Genomic DNA, 21,746 nt, shown 5'->3' on the forward strand with positions numbered 1-21,746 from the left:
AACCTGACATTATTCATTTCCAGTCATGAGCCCATTTAACCTGTTTAAAGTATTTGCATTACCAAAGTTTATATATACATATATATATATATATAATGAAATAATAATAATAAAGTAAGTCAGAATTACTGATCTTTAGAATATTACAGTATATAATCCTTCTTATAGCTATTAGAAAGCTTACCAAGTGAGGTATGAGAAACACAGAAAGCACATTGTTTTTACAGGATTTTAACAAGTCCAAGGCTGACACTCTATACAGCCACTACCAAATATCAGACACTTTTATATTAATAGCATATAAAGACCCTCCCCTTGGTGGCGAGGGCAGTATGTCTAAAATGCAAAAAACTCAACTGTGCTTCAACGTGACGATACAGAGATTGGGTAATATAAAATAAGATCGTGCCCTTGAAAATTATTCTTCAATTACAGTACAAAATTCTGCAAGAAGTTGTGGGATTACAACACGCTGTGCTGGGTCTTTGATTATAATGCTCATGCCGTTCAAATAAAAAATTTACTTTATTTCCAAAAACTGTATATTAGACAATAGGCACAAAACATTCAGCCATTACAAAATGAGCGTGACATGTTTTTGTGATAGCAAATACAGTATAACTGATTTAATGATGAAGCAAATGATATATTGGTTATTCTCAATGCAACAATAAATCAATTATCTTTGCTATCTGGGTTGTTACACTAACTGTTAGCTTAAGTTATCTTAAGTTTTGTGATGCAGTGTTAGACGCAAAGTAAATAAACTAAAAATGCAATGATTTGCAAATCCTTCTGCATCTTTATTCTACCATTTTGTAGTACTAAGTGTATTAAACTTGTGTTCCGACTGAACTTTATTGTTTTTTATTAATATGATGACATGGTAGTTTACACTTAACATATTTCACACACATTACTCACATCTCTTTTTTTACAATTGACAGTTAAATGTTCATGTCCTTGTTTGGGCACCACTTCTATAGAAATTTAAAACTTTAAAATTGGTAAATTATACAAATAAACTTTGGGCACCAGACAGGATATGGCCTGTCAACCAGTGTAATTTTAGAACATATAGATAGCTCAGCAAAAATGAAAACAGCAGTCACAAACATTGAACAAAATTAGTTTCTCTTAAACCATGAACAAATAACAAATAACTCACTAATATACATCTCGTGTCTATTCTCTACAAAAAATGACTGTCAGAAAAACAGTCAGATGCTCACGTTACTGTTTAAAATTGTGAACCAATTTCTTTTCAGTGCTTGAATGGAGCAAACAAAATTAGGTTTGAGTACAAAAGCTTTGGGCATGTCTGTCATGCTTGCAACACAAATGACGTACTCTTACACAAATACAGATTTAATATTCTTTATTTCAACACGTAATGTTAAATTCTAGTGAATTGATAAGTCGTTTAGGTAAAGTATACACAGAAGGTAAGCCAACTATATATTTATTCAATGGCCACAGGCATTTATTAGAAAAAATATTTGATCAACACCCAAGCAAACCGCATCTTTCGTGCAGACAATAAAAGTTTACAGTAATATTAAGAAGAATAAATGTGCCTTTTATTTCATGCAAACTGATTAAAAGAATTGAGACTAAATTTTTTTTTAAAACTGTTCATTTCTTCCAATGCGTTTAATATTTCTTTCAATTGTCAGGTTTACCTTGTTCCGTTTATACATGTCTTTTATGGATTGCATGACCTCGTCTGTCTTTAAAGTGTATATGATGGGATTCAGCATGGGTGGTATTATATGTGTCAGGGAATTGTTAATTATCCGGGTGTTCGGATGGAGAGATGCTGTTAAAGCGGAAATATTAACACTTAAAACTGGAAGATAAAAAATAGCCACCAACATGAGATGGGATGTACAGGTTTTCAAGGCTTTGATCCGGTCCCCACCGTGTGCTATCTTCGACAAAGCCAGAGCGATACAACAATACGAGACGATTATTAGTAAAAGTGGCAAGCAAATCAGGAGACCAAAGCAAATATTTGCCATAACACTATTTATGGAATTATCATTACAAGCTAGTCTAAAGATAGGACCATGATCACAGAAATAACTATTGACCACAGTGGATCTACAAAAAGAGAGTCTAGTAAGCAAACCTACAAGGATGGCAAAAATAGTCACAGAAAAAATCCACATATCCGCTATGATCAGAAACATGACTGATTTGGTTACAATGACATGATATTTTAGAGGAAAACAAATAGCGATCAGTCTGTCAAAAGCCAAAGCGAGTAGTGTTAAAGACTGCATGTTCATGAAATGAAACACAAAAAACATATTCGTCAAACAGGCCTCGTACGAAATGTCCTGGTGATCGAACAAAAACATGTCAATGAGTTTGGGAATCAAAGCCGAGTTTCCACACAGATCAGAAAGGGCTAAATTGAAAACAGCAATGTATTTGGCCGTGTGAAGCCTGCGAGCCAAATAGATGGTAGACATGATGAAAGAATTCCCCAAAACCGTCACAATATACGCCACAGACAAAAACACATAGTAGTACTTTGCATGTGGGAAATTAGAAAAGCCATTGATGAAGAAAGTCGCTGGACGAACAAATGATGAATTTACGGAGGTGTTTAACAGCGTAGAAGACATGATACCTGCTGTGCAACTCTTGTGTCACCTGTGAAAAAAATCTGATTTAAGATCATTAAACCTGACATTATTCATTTCCAGTCATGAGCCCATTTAACCTGCTTAAAGTATTTGCATTACCAAAGTTTATATATACATATATATATATATAATGAAATAATAATAATAAAGTAAGTCAGAATTACTGATCTTTAGAATATTACAGTATATAATCCTTCTTATAGCTATTAGAAAGCTTACCAAGTGAGGTATGAGAAATACAGAAAGCACATTGTTTTTACAGGATTTTAACAAGTCCAAGGCTGACACTCTATACAGCCACTACCAAATATCAGACACTTTTATATTAATAGCATATAAAGACCCTCCCCTTGGTGGCGAGGGCAGTATGTCTAAAATGCAAAAAAACTCAACTGTGCTTCAACGTGACGATACAAAAATTAGGTAATATAAAATAAGATCGTGCCCTTGAAAATTATTCTTCAATTACAGTACAAAATTCAGCAAGAAGTAATGGGATTACAACACGCTGTGCTGGGTCTTTGTTGGCGATCAACGATTTTGAGGCAGTCTAAATCCTATTCAGTTCTGTGGTATTCAGGGCTATTTAGTTCTGGGGTATTCAGTTCTGGTTTTAGCTCCAACCCCACTTAGATACCTTGAACTGTTAATTTCGTAGATTAAAATATGATTTCACTTTTCAGAACCCTTTTTATGGACACCATAAACTGGCTTTAATGTGTAGATTATGGGGTTAAGCACTGGAGGAAGGTCTGAGGTCAGCTGCATTAATGATCCTGTTTGGGTTGACAAAGGGCCAAAAGGCATATGGGCACGAAAAATATAGTCACTTATTAAATGTAATTTAACATTACATTTATGACTTACTTTCTTCTGCAAAACACAAAAGAAGATATTTTGAAGAATGTTGGTAACCAAACAATGGCATTACCCATTCACTTCTATTGTATGGACACAAAACCAATGCATGTCAGTGCGTACCACCGTACATCTTTCGTGTTCTGCAGAAGAACTAAAGTTGTAAATGACAAGAGGGTGAGTAAATTATGACAGGGAAATTTACATTTTTGGGTGAACTATCCCTTTGAGTCATATTTAAGGCCTCTAGTGTGCTCTGACCCCCTTATTGAGATACAACGGTACAGTTTAAAGGTCTGGCTGCTTGAGAATAAATCTTGAATTTCTAAGAGTTTGTGTAGTGACACCACTAAAGCAGCACAGAGAATAATTCAGTTAATTAAAGTTTTCATTAAATGACAAGTTTCATTACTTGATGGAAAGTTTCCTCCAATGTTTGTGTCAGTGTGATGTTGCATCATCCATGAGTTGTATGTTCCAAAGGATAATGAGAAACCTGCTAATTACCCGACTATAGCAGATTACGCAAATCTGTGGAGAGGTTGATACGGGACCTGAGGCATTTTAGTCAGGTGTCTCAAAGCTCATTAGAGCAAAGCAACAGTTAAAAAACAAGTGCAGTGTGACTTGCAATGAACAAAATAGAAACAGAGGTGGCAAAGGTCATGATGATTTAACCTAACATGCCAAAATAACAAGAGGCAGCATACTGTACCTTTGACCATCTATAGATGGTTATGAAATATTGTAAATTTGTGTCATTGTTTTAAAGTAGGTCGGTCAAATCTCTCTTCTGACCTTCACGATACTGATGATGTTGCTCAGAGATGCTCTCTCTGTGTCCAAAGGCTTTAGAAGCTGATTTACCATGAAGCTCTTGATATTTTCTACGCCCCAAACCTATTCTTTAGATTAGATTAGGTTAGATTAGATTAGATTAGATTAGATTTTATTGTCATTACACATATACAAGTACAGTGTAACGAAATGTAGTTTAGGTCTAACCAGAAGTGCAATTAGCAAGTGCAGGATATACAGTGAATAAATACAGAATACAATATTGAGAAAATATTATACAGTGGGCATGGACTATGAAAATATTTTACAGTAGGTATGTTCTTATGAAAATATGACAGTAAAAAATGACACAAAATTACTCAATTTAAAACAAACATGAGCCATTTATAAGCCGCAAGTAAAGACCACATAAATATATACTTACAATATATACTTACAGAACATCCCTTTTGCTTTATTCTGTAAAATATGAGCACTGACATTTGAAGAGTAATGCAATGTAATTTATACTTACCATTCCATAATTAAAACCGTGTATCATTGTGATATTTGCATAACTACTTTGGTTCAAATTTGTATTCAAAATCATAGGATTCTATTGAACACTGGGACAGAATTGGGTGGTCACTCTGGAAAACCATGGGGCTTAACCACTTGCATTGGCCCATGTGAGCTCTTGTTTGTCAATCTTTTTTTAAGTTTATATGAAACCGTGAAGTGGTTTTCTAAATGAAACGTAAATACATTTAAGGCCTCCGGTTATTTCCCAACAGAGATCTTAATGACATGGTCTATTATTAATTAATGTATTAGGACCCTGGCACCACTGAGCACTTGAAAAGGAACATCAATGCTCAACGGGGAATTTGAGAGAATTTGGTTAATGTTATAAACCAATCAATTAAACAAATTAACAAATATTATTTACTGTACATGTATTCATTTGTGCACAGTCTGTATACCAGGTAGAAGGTGCTAGGTGCAAACTGTGTAATGCTAAAACTACCATTAAAACATTAAACCGTATGTGTGGATGGATTTTGATTAAGTTGTAAATGCGTTCGTGAATAGCAAGAATACAGTGGTATATCATTTCCATCTACATTTGTATTTTCTATAAGGAACTCATAAAAAGATTATGTGATGATTTGCATGTAACCAAGTGCATTGAACACTGTTGTTTACAATATCTAACATACTTGCAATGTGTCCTAATTTGTTCTCAGGAGATACCAGACAGACTCTAAAGATTGGACGTTAAGATCTGTCTGGTATCTCCAAAGAGCAAATTACGGGCGCGTGTGTTGACAGGAAACCAATCCTGAGAGAATTCTCACGAAGCAATCCAGTAAATAACTGACAACGTCCATTAACATATAGGTAATAATGCTAAACATAATCACAAACAAGCTATTCATCAAAGTTATGGCATGTCTATGACCTGTAACCTTCATTAGGAATCATGAGATCAAAGGTCCAAGTAAAACAAAACAAAACAAAACAAAATACTACAAGTAAAACCACAAGAATTGCTAACTGTTATCATATTGGCAGTGTTAATTATTGTGGGGAAGCCGTGACGTATACATCACATGTCATCACGTGATGCGAATTCGCAGGTCAAAGTTCATTAAACTTGGGGCAAAAAATCTTCGGACGGGCTTGCGTTTCCGGTCTGAGGCAGTCTAGTGTGACCACAGACTTAAACTTTTGCAGACAGCCCTACATTTAATTCTAAAATTGTAAACCAAATCATAACAGATAAATGTGCCATTAAAATGCATTTATAATTGTTAACGTTTGAAAACTTTACTACTTGTGTGTTGTATATAAGCTCCACTTGTTGTCTGCATTAGTTAACAGGAACTAACAACAAACAAAACATATACAGAATTTGTTCGTCAAATTGATAATTTACTAATACATTGTTATGGGATCTGATAATATTAGTAAATGCGCAGTGAACTAACATGAACAGAGAATTAATAAATGATGTAAATATCATATTAATATTTGTTTATGAAAGTAAAAAAGTAAAGTGATTTAAAATGAGGTCTGATTCATACACATTACTGTAAGCGTTACTTACATTTTGTTGTTTTTCAGCTGCTAGGAAACGATGAGGTGTCTGTCAAACATTCAAAATATAAAGGCTGGACCTCAAACACACAGATGAGTTTTCTGGATGAGGGGAACATTTCTAATAATATACAACTCATATATGCAGATTGTATCAGATTTAAGGAGTTCCTGAAGAGGATAAATAAGATATAGTGTCTTACATAGTTTTCTTTTTCTTTTAGAATGAATGAAACTCTTTTTGTATTTCTCTTAAAACTATTCTTCAACTCTTACAGTTCTCACCACCTCGCAGTAACAGACGCCGGCTGCATCTTACTACCATTTTCTTTCATTGGGGCTTGTTGTCTTTGCATATACGAATACATTGAGACTTTAATAGACTTTGACTTTTCTTTTCTTCATACTGCAGGCCTGCTTTAACATTAAGTGGTTGGTGGCTGAGAATGGCATATGAAAATGACACAGTTAAAAATGTTGACAGCTTTATAATCACTGGATTTGATCACCTGCAAAACCAAACATTTCTTGGATTTCTAATCTTAATAACCTACACGCTCATATTGCTTGGAAACAGCATGAATCTGTGCATCATCTTGACTGACAGACATTTACACAAACCAATGTACATATTAATCTGTAACCTTGCTGTTGTTGACATCATGTACTCATCTACCTGCGGCACAACCATGATCTCAGTGCTGCTGGCTGAGATTAAAACCGTTTCATACTACTCTTGTATCTCACGGATGTTCTTCTATCATCTTGGGGATGTCACAGAATGCCTGACTCTGACCCTGATGGCTTTAGATCGATTTCTTGCGATTAGGTTTCCATTAAGGTACCACAGCATTGTAACGAATTCAAGATTAATTCTGATTATTTCAATAATCTGGCTCGTTGGATTCGTCATGGTAGGTTTTAAAACATCTATAACAGACAGTCTCCCATACTGCCAGTCCAAGCCTGTCATCAGATATGTGTTTTGTGATGATCCTGCCTTGATCAGAGCTGCTTGTGTTAATCCTGAAGCTTACTTTTTATTGCCTGTGATTTTAAGTTTGTGGCTAATGTTTGGACAGTTGCCTTTTATTTTGTGCACCTATGCTGTGCTGGCATACAGCGTGGCCAAACTATCCAACAATGCAAGCAAAAAGCAAATGATCAGTACATGTTTAAGTCACCTTATTGTGTTGTTTAGTTATTATGCACCAAAGCTAGTCGCTATTGTACTAACTCGAATAGGAGTTGTGCTAACTTTAACAGAGCGAAATGCAATGTTGATTGTTGCCTCTCTGGTTCCACCTCTAATAAACCCTGCTGTTTACTGCATCAGAACTAAAGAGATCAGAAAACGATTAGCAGATGTGTTTATGGGTAAGAAAGTTGCACCGATTCCTTTCAAGCCACGTTCATTAGATTTGTCATAGTAGCTCTATTGTGTTAAAATTCGAACGCACTTGTACAGTCTGTTTTGATTCTGTTTTGGGATTCTAGACTAGGCCTAAGCATAAATACCTTAATATGCTGTAGTGCTTTTTTATAAATAAAGAAAATTATTAAAACATATTTAGAGCTCTGCCTACTTTAAATGATATTAATGAATGATATGTATGCAACAAATGTCTTTCTATAGATTGAAAAATGCTTTAAGCAAGAAACATATTGATGAATTGTGTATTTCTGTTTATAACACACAAAATAAAATAAAGTTTATGGTGTCATTCTATGTCTTTAATCACAACTACTAATATGTTGATAAGAATGGTTTTCACCTGTTGGAAATCATTCAATACCTTTAAATTGCTCTTATGGGAATCTTGAAAGCTCTCAGAATCATTCAGCTAGAAAGCCGAATTCAAACATTGTATTATTAATTCAAAGTAGTTCAAATAGTTGTAAATTATTCATTTAAATGACACAACTCAACCTAAAAATCAAAGAGAAGAGTTCTGTATCTCCTACTCTGCACTATGTTGGATAGTGATGATTCAATTATTTATATTAAACTCAATGATTCATACTTTATTCAAAACCACTGCAGACAAGAGACCTCTCCATCCTATAAACTCTCATTCAAGACCTCCTTCATGACCTTAACAACACATTTGACTTAAAATGAAAAAATTCTAAACCCTTCCTGTAAAATGACACATAATAAACCTCAAATCGAAATAAGGCTCACTTTCATTTTTGATCACGAATCTGATTCAGCGCAGGCCAAGTATAGAAAATAGTTTGTGGTGAAACTAACGAAATGTAAATTAATATTTAGTCCTCCAGGCATTTCCCAACAGAGATATTAATAACATGTTCTATTATTCACTAGTGTATTTGAGCCCTGGCACCGTTGAGCACTTGAGCGTCAATGGTCAAAAGGGAATTTAAGAGGATTCTGTTCATGTCAATGATGTATCTATGGGTCACTTCTATTAAAGATTAGCTCAACTTGCTCTGAACTTTCACAAATATGAAAATAAGTATATCTGTCCTGAATTAAAACAGTCTGTATACCAGTTAGCAGGTGTTTACCATCGGGGGCAAACAGTGAGACCACAGGTAAATCACTAAACTAGAAGAAGTGGATGAATTTAGAGTTGTAAATGCATTCATGAATAGCAGACTAGAGTTCAATTTCCATCTACCTTATTTTCAACGAGCATGCATGAAAGATGTCACAGGTTTTCATGTAACCTAATGCAATGAACGCTTTCAATGTTGTTTATCTGCAAGGGATCAACGCACTTCCAACATGGCATGTCCTTTACTTGTTCTCTAGAGATAGAGATTGCACTTTAGGATCTGTCTGGTATCCCCAGAGAACAAATTAAGGACACATTGCAAATATGTTGACAAGAAGCAAACCTAAGAGACTTCAGAGAGAAATCCAGTAAATAAGTCACAACATCCATTAGCGTAGATAGAAGGCTGCATATACGAATACATTGAAACTTTAATGGACTTTGTCTTTTCATCTGTGCAAACTCTAGGCCTGTTTTAAAGCACTTTCATCTGAATGTTTTAAAGCAGGCTGAGAATGACATATGAAAATTACACAGTAAAAAATGTTGACAGCTTTATGATCACTGGATTTGATCACCTGCAAAACCAAACATTTCTTGGATCTTGTTAACCTACACGCTCATATTGCTTGGGAACAGCATCAATCTGTGCATCATCTTGACTGACAGACATTTACACAAACCAATGTACATATTAATCTGTAACCTTGCTGTTGTTGACATCATGTACTCATCTACCTGCGGCACAACCATGATCTCAGTGCTGCTGGCTGAGATTAAAACCGTTTCATAATACTCTTGTATTTCAAGGGCTTTCCTATATCATCTTGGTGATTTTACAGAATGCATGGCTCTGACCCTGATGGCAGTAGACCGATTTATTGCAATTACGTTTACGTTAAGGTATCGCAGCATAAGTTTTTATTTGGCAAAGGTTGTCTCGTCCTCGCCAACTCGACTTGTTGTGCTAACTTTAACAGAGCAAATTCACTAGTGATTGTTGCTCTTTGACTTCACCTCTTATAAACCCCACTGTTTACTCCATCAGGACAAAAGAGATCAGGAAACGAATAGCACATGTGTTCCTGAAGAAAAATGTTGGACCAAATTATTGAATGAAAGGTCTTAATAGATACATGTATTAATATTTAAACATTTCTTGCATGTTTTAAAAATGGCTTTGTTTTCTTCCCTATTTTGTGATTATGCTGCAGAACGAATAGAATCTGATAAATGTAAGAACATAAGAGGAATAAGAAAGCGAAATGACAAAAAATTTGTTTTACATATAGGCCTAGTCCTTATACAGTATGCATGACACATGCCTGCTCAACTTAAGACTCATGAATACCTTAATGTTCCTTTAATTTTCCCAAAATTACACATTTCAAAAGTTCCCATAGAAATTAATGTCATGTAGGCAATTAATAAGCAAGCAAATAAAACACATTTTTGTATCAATGTTCCTAATAAAAGCATAGCTTTGTCACTGTCTGCAGTGTCTAAAAAGCTAAAAAAAGGTTACATGTGCATACACAACCTTTCTATTCTCACACACACAGATGTGTTTTATTATAGGTGTGAAGTCATCTCATACACTTCCAATATTTTCAAAAAAAAATGAGGCTACTGATATTGTTTTATGCATGACCCCTAAACCTAAAACGTATGAAGGGTCAAATTCAAAGCAAAGCATTTCTATGCATTTGTCTATACATTCTAATCTATATTAGAAAAGTGCAAAACTCATGACAGTAAGAGGAAAATATACAGTATTGCATGCAGACAAGCTGGAAAATATAATAAAATATGACTTTCCAAAGTTGCCCAAAGAAGCTTAGTTGAACTGTAGCTGACTGAAATAATGAAGTAGTTAAACTGTTAAACCATATGAACTGGTAACAGTTGTTCTCATTTGGTTGTATTAATAAACAGTAAATAAATTGTTATCATTCCTAAGAACAACTAACCAGTGAAGCTCACCCAAAAATGTAAATTCTGTCAGTCATACCCCATTGATTACATTTATTCAATTCTGACTTTCTTTTTCTGGATACAGGCAGAATGTGATATACTGACCTGCAGACCAGAGAGATACAGCCCCAGACTCCTCAACATCATATCTTAATATTACATTTCAAACACTTTTGCATAACTAATAAATGTGTACTAGATAAATCCTTAGCAAATGCTTTGTTTCATTATTATTATTTATTCTTGAACACTTTTCTTTAAAATTATAATTGGGAAGACATTCTATGTTGTTTACTTCTATGGTTACTTCATTACGGCTGCTATAGGAAACCACGAGGTGTCTGTCAAACTTTAACAATATAAAAGGCAGGTCAAAACACACACATGATTTACCGTATGAGTGGAACATTTCTGCTCATTTTTTATGCTGCACTATTTCATCGTTCAATTGTTTTCTTTGTTTTATAGAATGAATGAAACACTTTTTGTATTGTTGTTAAAACTGTTCTTCAACTCTTACAGTTCTCATCATTTTGCCGTAACAGACGCAGGGTGCATCTTCTTACCGTTTTCCTTTGCTGGGGCTTTTTGTCTGTGCATATACGAATACATTGAGACTTTAATGGACTTTGTCTTTTCATCTGTGCAAACTCTAGGCCTGTTTTAAAGCACTTTTATCTGAATGTTTTGAAGGAGGCTGAGAATGGCGTATGAAAATTACACAGTAAAAAATGTTGACAGTTTTATAATCACTGGATTTGATCACCTGCAAAACCAAACATTTCTTGGATTTCTAATCTTGTTAACCTACACGCTCATATTGCTTGGAAACGGCATCAATCTGTGCATCATCCTGACTGACAGACATTTACACAAACCAATGTACATATTAATCTGTAACCTTGCTGTTGTTGACATCATGTACTCAACTACCTGCGGCACAACCATGATCTCAGTGCTGCTGGCTGAGATTAAAACCGTTTCATACTACTCTTGTATTTCAAGGGCTTTCCTATATCATCTTGGTGATTTTACAGAATGCATGGCTCTGACCCTGATGGCAGTAGACCGACTTATTGCAATTATGCTTCCGTTAAGGTATCACAGCATTGTAACAAATTTACGAGTATTCATGCTTATTGTTATAACCTGGCTCGCTGGATTTGCTGTGCTTGGAGTTTTAATATCTGTAGCGGATAATCTCCCATACTGTCAGCCGATCATCAGATATGTGTATTGTGACTATGCTTCTTTGATCAGAGCTGCTTGTGTTAATCCTGAACCTTATTTTTTCATGCCTGTAATGTTAAGTTTGTGGCCAATGTTAGGACAGTTTCCCTTTGTTTTGTGCACCTATGCTGTGCTGGTTTACAGTGTGAGCAAACTCGCAAACAATACAAGCAAAAAGCAATTGATGAACACATGTTTAAGTCACCTTATTGTCTTGTTTAGTTTTTACTTGCCGAAGGTTGTCTCAACCTTTCTAACTCGAATAGGAGTTGTGCTAACTTTAACAGAGCGAAATGCAATGTTGATTGTTGCCTCTCTGGTTCCACCTCTAATAAACCCTGCTGTTTACTGCATCAGAACTAAAGAGATCAGAAAACGATTAGCAGATCTGCTTATGCACAAAAGATTTGCATCAAAAAAAATTGGTTCTTTAGGTTTGTCATAAAGTTTCAATGCTAACTGTGACTGTCTTGCATGTTCTATTCTCCTTTTCATTTTCAAGACTGACCTGATATGTTGTATTGCTTTCAAAATAAGAGTAAAAAAAGTACTTGGTAAAATAGAAATTCCTTCTATGCATTAGCACATAAACCTTTAATTCAAGAATCTCTTAATAGTGCAGTGGAATATAATAATGTTTTACATTATTTCATAAAGCTAATGTGAAAGATTCTTATGTCTTATGTTAAGAAGGCATAAAATAAAACAACATATAAATATATTAAAATATATTTAATAACATATGATATTGCCGATGTGGTACTGTTTTTTCTAATAGTGTTCTCTGATTTTGTCTTATTACCTTGTAAAAACGTGAAATCATATAAATCATATATTGTATATATATGCTTGTCTTCCTTTCAGACTGAAATTTCAGAATTAATGCTGGTGAATTGGCTGAGCACATCTCTCTTTTTCCTATTCTGATGGGTTCAGTGTGCATGCAAAGTGTGCTGCATGTAAAAAAAAAGCTTATTCTCACATATTCGTAAACTTTGACCACTGCTTGAATCTAAAGCATGTTACTTGACTAACAAGATTTGACGTGCTGTCTGCTCATAATACAAACACATTTTGACAAAAAGCAGGAGCACAATACAAAGTATTAGGGTTATACTCTAAAACAGATCGCCACTTTACAATACCAGACATTTATGATCTCTAGAGGTCTGTATTCGCTACACAGGTATTTTCTACATTTTAATTCCCATATTTATTTGAGCATACCATAGCTGAAACAAAATCCAACAGCAATATATGAAGTGTTTGGTTCCAAAATGGGATAACCATCAAAAATCATGTTTTTATTATGTTATCATGCGTTTATTGGCTGAAATCAAAACAAACCATGTTATAAACAGAGTTTTGGAACCAAACTCTTCATATATAATGTTTATTAAAACAGTTCCAAACACTAACACACACATACCTGTAGTGGTTTTTATGTTATAAGTGAAGACATCTCATAGACTTACACATACAATTATTAATATTCTCTATGCCTTACACCTAAAATATTAGTTATAAAAACTAATAGTGTGGTAAACAGACAAACAGTGTAGTGTGAGAATGTGTTTGATTTTTAGCGCACAAAGCACCTCAACCAGTACACCCCAAAGGTCAACCTTGTTTTTTAGGATAACGAATTATTCAATGTTGAAACAATAGGTAATCCAGCATGTCATGCAGTATCATACTGACAGTGATTCTATATAAAGCAATGACAGTGCAAACAGAACAATGACATTTGCATTGATCACTGAGGGCCTTGAGGTTTCTTTGTAGCTGTCACAGAACCTGACAGTGGAATAATCATGGTAATACTTTGACTGACTTCATTTAAATACAAAACTAATAAAAAAGTGCAGGTCTTGTATGGAATCATGTGCAGATACCACATCATAATTATATGAAGAGTTTAGCTCCAAATTGAGATCAGAAAACAAATCATGATTTTTTTGTCCGTTCCAATTAATATCAATAAACTGCCGTTGGTTTGTTTTGATTTAAGCCATTATAGCTAAAAAATACAGCTAACTAAGACAATAAAAAGAAACATAATTAATACATGATTTTTGAAAAAAGAATTAAAACAGACTTATATCATTTTGGATCCAAACTCTTCATACTGTATATTCATTCATAATAATTTATAATGGATATAATTGTATTTCTTTTATTTGAACATTTACTCACCCTGTTGTCATTTTAAACCTGTGTGGTTTTCTTTCTTCGACTTTTTTCAAAACTTTTAATGTTGTTTATCTGAAATGTGTCAACGTATTTGTTACATGCCCTTAATTTGTTCTCCGGAGACACCAGACGGGTATACCCATTGGAATGCAGACAGGATCCAACCATGGGAGGATTTCACTGAGGAATTCAGGTTATAAGTGACAACGCCAATTAATGCATTTACGGACACTTAGAAACCACAAACACACTGAAAAACCCTTGAGACCCGATGACACAGCCAGAGAGAGTTATGTTTTATGTGAGTATCAATTCTTGTTAATACAAACTCAAACTGTTAAGCATTGAGATTCATTAAAGGGATAGCTCACCCAAAAATTATTTTATGATTTATTCACTCTCATGTCAATCCAAACCTGTATGACTTTGTTTCTTCTACAAAACACACAAAAAAACTGAACTGAAACATCTGTTAAAAATTATGTTAGTGTGTTTTAAGAAGAGTGATAGGTTATAGGTTAACAACAATGAAAAAGAGATCATTTCAAAATTATATTTGAGTTTTTCTGGATTTAAAGTGTTTAGACAAAATTATCATTATCAACAAGCAGCTGGACTCTATTTCTCCCAAAGAAAAATATTGTTTCAGAAAATAAAAGAATCAGGTAAAAATAACAGAAAAGAGGCTCTGTATTTTTAAGACATCAAATACATTTGAGCAATACGGCAATGTGTATACAAAAGTTAATTCATTAAAGTATAACCTTGATTTTTATCACAGTTTTCATGTGTCTTTCACATTGCTGTTGATTTTATGTCACTCCTGAGATTTGATTTTGTTGCACTGGATTGGAATGACCTCATTACATCTAGACTGATTAAATTGACATTTTGAATATTTTCTTTATTTTCCCACTACTATTTAAGATATATAATATTCAGCTTTATTGCCATTGCGCATATTACAAGTAGAGACCCAGAGACCCAGATTTTCTTTTTTGCATTTTTGAATTATATGTAGCCTTTGTTTTTAATTAAATGGATGTGAAACTCAACAAAATATCACATCAAATGGTTAAAAAGGCAGTAAGTGTCGAAAAAGTGTGGGCCAGCATAAATCCCCCGCACCCAAAACACCTCAGGAAAGGAAAAAAGACCTTAAAATACTTTCATCACTGCACATCTCAAAGAATATTAAACGTTTACTTATTTTAGTTGTGGGTAAACCTAACTTCACAGATTATGAATGACATCCGGTCCCTGAAGCCACCCTGACCCTGTCATCATCATCATGGAAAAAAGAAAGGATCAAACCACATGCATAGCACAAAGTATATAGCAGCCAGCACTATAAACACCTAGTGATGCATAACACATTTATCATCAGAGTCAACACATCAGGTGCATTCTCATTTTCTAGATATGTGTTCTGTCTCATGTTTGTTTATTCGCTTGATTGACTGCTTTAAAATGTGTCATTTTTAAAATGCATCATTTATCATTACATTGATTGATTAAGATTAATCACTATTGTCTTATCATTTCTACAGGCTTTTGCAAAATGTTATCGAAGAACTGGACGACCATCACGGAGTTCATCATTGTGGGTTTCCCTGGGCTCCACTCAGACTATTATGGCCTCGTTTCTGCCTTTTTTTTCCTCGTCTACATCATCACACTGACTGGAAACACGCTCTTTCTGGTGCTCTTTATTACCACCGAAAGCCTCAGAAAGCCTATGCACATCATCCTGGCAAGCCTGGCGTTGTGCGATATGTGTTTCTCCACGGTTGCTTTACCTAAGATCATAGCCAAGTACTGGTTTGATGCCGGAGCGTCCCCTTTTCACGCTTGCTTCTTCCAAATGCAGCTGATCCACTATTTCGGGACATTAAACTCGCTGATATTGATGATCATGGCCCTTGATCGCTATGTGGCTATATGTTACTCTCTGCGATACCAGACCATCATGACAAACCGGTTAACGTACATCTTCAACATCACAGCCTGGCTGGCTGCCTTCATCGCCCCCACTATAGCCACCCTACACACCCAACAGCTTCCTTACTGCGGTCCAAAACTGATAATTCAATGCTACTGTGACCACATCTCTATTACAAACCTGGCTTGTAGTGATAACAGCCAGCAGAAACTGGTGGCTTTGTGTGTGGCTCTGTCCGTCCTCCTTGTTCCTCTAGCATTCATCATTTACACTTATTGTCACATCATAACATCTTTGATGAAGCTCGCAAACTCTCACAGCCGCTGGAAGACCTTTGCAACCTGCAGCACGCAGCTATGCATCATTGCCCTGTTTTATGTGCCTCGCTGCGTCGTGTACTTCGCCAGCATCCTGCAAATCAAAATGGGCACAGATTTTAGAATACTTCTCATACTGCTCTATAGCCTTGTTCCTCCACTGATAAATCCATTTATTTACTGTTTACGCACTCAGGAGATCCGAAAGATTGTTAATAGGTGGATAAACAAGCAAAGAGTGATTCAAGAGACGGCCAGAATTAATGTCATTGCAATGTGAAACACTGACACATGTCGGCTAAGGAATGCTTAGATTGTTTTATTAGTTAAGAATTTGCATGTTTTGTGGTGTTTTCATAGAAAAAGAAAAGAAAATAAGAACCAGTTATGAGTGTGAATAACATATAATTGTATCTGTTTAGTTGTTGTAAAGTATTTCTTAAGTATCCTTAAAATCTGGCGTTTCTAATCTAAGCCTGCAGGACAAAAAATGTAAAGGGCAGCATCAGCAACAGCCGAAGAACTGTATAAAATGACATACATTTCTGAGAAAGTATTATAATATTAATATTAATCATGGAGCTCTGCATTTAGTAAAAATACAGTTAAAAATTCAAAATAGCTGCATGTGTTCATTGTTATTTAGATATTTCTTTGCACATCTGTGTGTGGGTACTGGTTTGACCAACAAAAGATTCAATGTTCAGATGATGTCACTCTAATAACTGCTTTTGCGTTGGGGAAAAAAAGACAAACCCAACCATTAGATTCAATTATCCCAGAAAATGTTTATATTATATACCAACAATGAGTTAAAACAACATAGCATTTTGGGTTGAAACAACCTACAGGTTAAATTACAACCCATCGTGATGGGTTTGTTCCTTTTTGACACATGGTTGGCTTGAAAATAAGTGTCTATACGAAAGTAAGAGTGTGATTTTGTTTAGAATGTGCCTTATGTTTTTATCTCAGCTTTACCTATAATTCAAATAAATAACCATACTAAACCTTTGTTGAAATAAATTCAGAAAGTTTTCTGAGGATAGAAGACAGCTCAGTGTACCAGTGTACCAGTTTGCCTATAGAAGGATAGAAAATAATGATAATGAGTATGTGTTGCTGTGTGTTTTACAAAGACCCAAATGTATATACGTAATGATGTAAATAATATTCTGTTTAGGGATAGGGTTAGAACATACAGTTTGTACTGTATAAAAAGAATTATGTCTATGGAGAGTCCTCATAAACCAAACATGGCAACATATGTCATTCCAATAACTGTAACCCTGCATCACTGTAATGAGATTAGGAACAAGTTTGATTTAAATCATTGATTTCATTTTTTTATATGACCTTACTCTGTATAAAGGGTATGGACCTTACCACGTGAACGCCGCGTGAGCACGCTGGAGCGTGCCCTCCTGGGTGGAAAAACACTCAGCAAAATGACCACTTACAATATCAGTAGACGCAATTACCATGCAACATTTCAGTGTCCAGGAATACCTGATTCCTTTGTAAGTCGCAGTGAAGCCATAAGAGTAACCGACCGTGAGTCCGCTGCTTGTAATTTCAGCAAATAATTGCATGTTTTAGTCCCGGATACTTTCTCCTATTCCCTTCAGCCATTTTGCTGCGTGTTTTACCATTCAAGGAAAAATGTCCTGGCACTCAGTGACCCGACGTGTTCAAGTGGGAAAGTGACGACTATTTAAGATTCATTGCGTATTTTTTTGGAGGATCTATTGACAGAAATGCAATATAATATACTTTGCTATGTCTTCAGAAGTTTATAAAGTGTATATTATGTTTTTATTACCTGAATGAGCTATTTCTATCTACATACACCCTTACATGGAATTCGCCATGTTGTTTGTACAGTAGCCCTAAACAGACAAACACAAGTTTCGTAAATACGTCATATCCTTCAGCAAAGAAGCGATAAATGTGATGACGAGTTTGTCCTGTGTTAGCCACCACAGTGCTTCGAAAGGAAGGGTTGGAAATCCTGGTCTTCCATCCATTACTCCAACAATCCTCCACCAGTCCTTGGTATTTCTCCCTCTTTCTCTCTTGAGCCTCCTCCATCCTCTCCTCCCAGGCCACTGTCAGCTCCAACAAGATTAGTTGTTTTGTGGCCTTTGAGACCAAAATGATGTCAGGTCTCAGTTAGGACTGGGTGATGTATGATGGAATTTTCAGATGCCTTTCCAGGTCGACTGTCATTGCCCAGTCCCGGGCTGTGGAGAGCAAACCTACAGAGCAGTTTTTTCAATGTTCTCTCTGGCCTTTGTCCTTCCCTGATTAAGTGAATGGCCTTGGCTTTAGCTTGGGTGTGTCGGCTGTCCTTGATCCCCTTGCTGATAACCTCAGCGATGGATTTGAAGACCTGAAGACCTGGTTGTGCCTCCATTGATACCGGCCCTCATCCAGCTCCTTGGAGCAGCTGCTCAGGATGTGTTCTAATGTCCCTACTTTGGAACAAAGGGGGCATGCAGGTGTTTCTATTTTGCCCATGTGCACAGATTGGATGGACTTGGGAGGACATCATAGTCTCCCTAAATCAAGAACTTGATCCTCTAGGGATTCCACTTCCAGATGTCCTTCCAAGTGACACTTCACTCCATCGCCTGCTCCCATCTCATCTAGACGCCTTGCTGCCACATGCCCACTGCTCTGCTGGTTGGCTCTTCCTCGAATGAAGCTCGCACCTCCTGCTGTACCAGCCTCTGCCTCTCCTTTCCGTTGACAGAGTCATATCGGGGCGTTTTTAGGCTCCCAAGTCTGGCTCTGCCTTGCGCCACTGTTCCAAGGATGGCCTTGTGCTTCAGCTATCTATGCTTTCTGGAATGCCTCGGCTGCCCTCCACTTCCTCCCTATCCTCACCACAAACCCTGCACCGGACCCTTTGGCATCTCTGGATCCTGTCGGGATCTGGTGATCTCCCAGCCTGAAGCGAAATCTGTCTGTAACCTTCGCCATCTTTAGAACAAAGGACCTGGACTTTGCAGGTTTGAAGCTCATGCGTGCCCATGACATGAGTCTCTCCAACCCCTGGAGGATCCCACGATGCTGGAGAAGATTTTACTTGATGACCCGAAACTAGTCGATACTCTCAGACTTCTCCTCTTTTGGTATGCACACTTCCTCTGCATACCTCGTTGGCTTGGTGATCTTCCTTCTCCTCCAGATCACCTTCAGGACCCTTCAAAGTCAATGTAGTAGCTTTGGGCAGTTCTTATACACCTTATACACTTAGCTCAATCTTGCTCTCCTCAGCACTTCCTCCACTTCTCTTAGGCAGGGCTCCTTCTGGTCGAATTCTGAAGAAGGCTCTGGTGGTGTTATCAGCGCATCGCATGGGCCCAGCGGTTGTCCTCTAAAGTAGTCACTATAGGTGGCCTTGAATGGTCGTTTATGGCATCCTTGGAGCAGATAAGGCCGCTAGCCCTCTTCTGGCCAAGGAGCTGCTTGGTCAACTTGAATGGATTGGCCAAGAATGCTGCCCTCTTCTGACTCTCTCCTTCCGCCTCCTTCTGTGAAACTCTGCCCTCCGTAAGGTCAAGAGTTGTTTCCTTAGGATTGCTCTCAGGTCTGCTAGGCCGGCTCTCTCGACTTCCCCTGCTGACTTGTAATTGCCTCTTTAGCACAAAATAACATTGATCTTTACCTATAACTCTTAATGTTATTTTTGTCGACGGATGTTTGCTCTTTATTGTATGTCGAAGAACAAACAAAGGTTCAGTTCAGTTGTGACCGAGTCCTTCATCGTGGGTTTCCCCAGACTTTCTCCCAATTTGCCCTATACGATTTTACTCTGCATCTAGTGATTGTACTCACAGGCAATTCTGTCATCGTCATCCTTTTTGTCATCGACCGCAGCCTCCTTATGTACCTTATCATGATGAGTTTGTCTCTGTCTGATATCGGGTTTTGCAACGTTGCCCTGCCAAAAGTGATTTCTAGACATTATTTTCACGACGGCTATTTCGCTTTTTTTTACGTTTGTCTTTTACAAAGACAGCTGATTCATAACTTTGGTACCTTAAACTCTCTTATTATGATAATTATGGTCTAAGATAGCTACTTAGCAGTCTGTTATCACATGTACGTACTATGACAATTTTAAAGCCCTATCCTGGACTACTGCTTTATTGCCCTGGACTACTGCTTTATTGCCCCAACCATTTCTTCAATGCAGACAGTGAAATTGCCCTTCTGCGGGCCAAATTTGATCCTTCATTGCTCTTGTCAATCTCTTTTTGGACCAGCTAGTCTGCGCTGATATCACCCAGCAAAATTGTATATCTTATGGTATAGCAACGTTTGTTCTCTCAGCCCCATTCTCTTTCATCCTCGTTTCCTATGTAAATATTCTGGTGTCAGGCTCAGAAGAGCAAACGAACAGGGCCGGCTGGAGGTCCTCTCCACCGGCACAACACAAATGACTATCATCGTCATCTATTTTGCGCCATAGTTTTGTTTACATCACGTCTTATATACCAAACACTAAGCTAAACAGCAGTCAGAAAATCGCCTTGTTTGTTTTATATCTAATATAGATATATTAGATATAAAATAACATATATCTAAAATAAAATATCTAATGTACAACATAGCTTTCTTATCATTCTCTGTAATGTGATGTTTAAGAAAGAAAATCTTAGTTATGTAAATAATTCACATGTGTGCAATGTGGCTGAACATTCTGACTGTTTTCATATAATTAAATTGATTTGTTTGTTTTTATTTACGCACTTTACATCTGAATTGTTATTTTCTGTTTGTTCCTTTAACGTAGAGTTGGACTGTCTGTTTTTGCTTGCTGTCAAGAAAGTTCCTTCTTTGATGTATAATAAATGTTGATTTACTGTTAATTATTCTGTCAGCATTCTATGTATCAAGGGCTCACAGCATGCCACTGTGTCAATGTACTTAACAGGCAACAAGCCAGAATCATTTTAGTAGTTCCTCCAAATCACCACTAGAGGGCGCGCTCTGACCGGTCTGCGTGAAGTCATACCTGTCTGGGCTGATATCCATTTAACAGCACTGTCAGAAATATACCATTAACACTTATCATAAAGAAAATCAGACCTTATCCTGACCAATTATAAACAATGTGCACCGGTTAGACTTGCTTAAGGCAAATGAAAGAACGGGTCCATCTCTCTAA

At 36.4% G+C, this 21,746-nt stretch overlaps 4 protein-coding genes and 1 pseudogene across 5 annotated transcripts; 4 read left to right on the forward strand and 1 right to left on the reverse strand.

Annotated features, from left to right (window-relative positions):
• Positions 1 to 1,625: 1,625 nt before the first annotated feature.
• LOC306889207 (olfactory receptor-like protein DTMT) lies at positions 1,626 to 2,633 on the reverse strand (the record flags this gene model as incomplete). The annotated part of the gene is made up of 1 exon (XM_079447942.1): positions 1,626 to 2,633. One exon carries the CDS (start codon positions 2,631 to 2,633, stop codon positions 1,626 to 1,628), a length of 1,008 nt encoding a protein of 335 aa, XP_079304068.1.
• A 4,202-nt stretch (positions 2,634 to 6,835) lies between these two features.
• Positions 6,836 to 7,819, forward strand: LOC306889208 (olfactory receptor 10G4-like; the record flags this gene model as incomplete). Its single annotated transcript, XM_079447943.1, has 1 exon — positions 6,836 to 7,819. The coding sequence occupies one exon, from the start codon at positions 6,836 to 6,838 to the stop codon at positions 7,817 to 7,819; it is 984 nt and encodes a 327-aa protein (XP_079304069.1).
• Positions 7,820 to 11,588: 3,769 nt separating this feature from the next.
• Positions 11,589 to 12,560, forward strand: LOC306889209 (olfactory receptor 6N1-like; the record flags this gene model as incomplete). Its single annotated transcript, XM_079447944.1, has 1 exon — positions 11,589 to 12,560. One exon carries the CDS (start codon positions 11,589 to 11,591, stop codon positions 12,558 to 12,560), a length of 972 nt encoding a protein of 323 aa, XP_079304070.1.
• Positions 12,561 to 15,869: 3,309 nt separating this feature from the next.
• LOC306889210 (olfactory receptor 1E16-like) lies at positions 15,870 to 16,847 on the forward strand (the record flags this gene model as incomplete). Its single annotated transcript, XM_079447945.1, has 1 exon — positions 15,870 to 16,847. The coding sequence occupies one exon, from the start codon at positions 15,870 to 15,872 to the stop codon at positions 16,845 to 16,847; it is 978 nt and encodes a 325-aa protein (XP_079304071.1).
• A 3,130-nt stretch (positions 16,848 to 19,977) lies between these two features.
• Positions 19,978 to 21,047, forward strand: LOC306889211 (olfactory receptor 2AT4-like; annotated as a pseudogene). The gene is made up of 2 exons: positions 19,978 to 20,044; positions 20,413 to 21,047. The product of its transcript is annotated as an olfactory receptor 2AT4-like (transcript).
• Positions 21,048 to 21,746: the final 699 nt, after the last annotated feature.

Source organism: Barbatula barbatula (genome assembly GCF_947034865.1).
Source record: "Barbatula barbatula genome assembly, chromosome: 24".
NCBI lineage: Eukaryota > Metazoa > Chordata > Actinopteri > Cypriniformes > Nemacheilidae > Barbatula > Barbatula barbatula.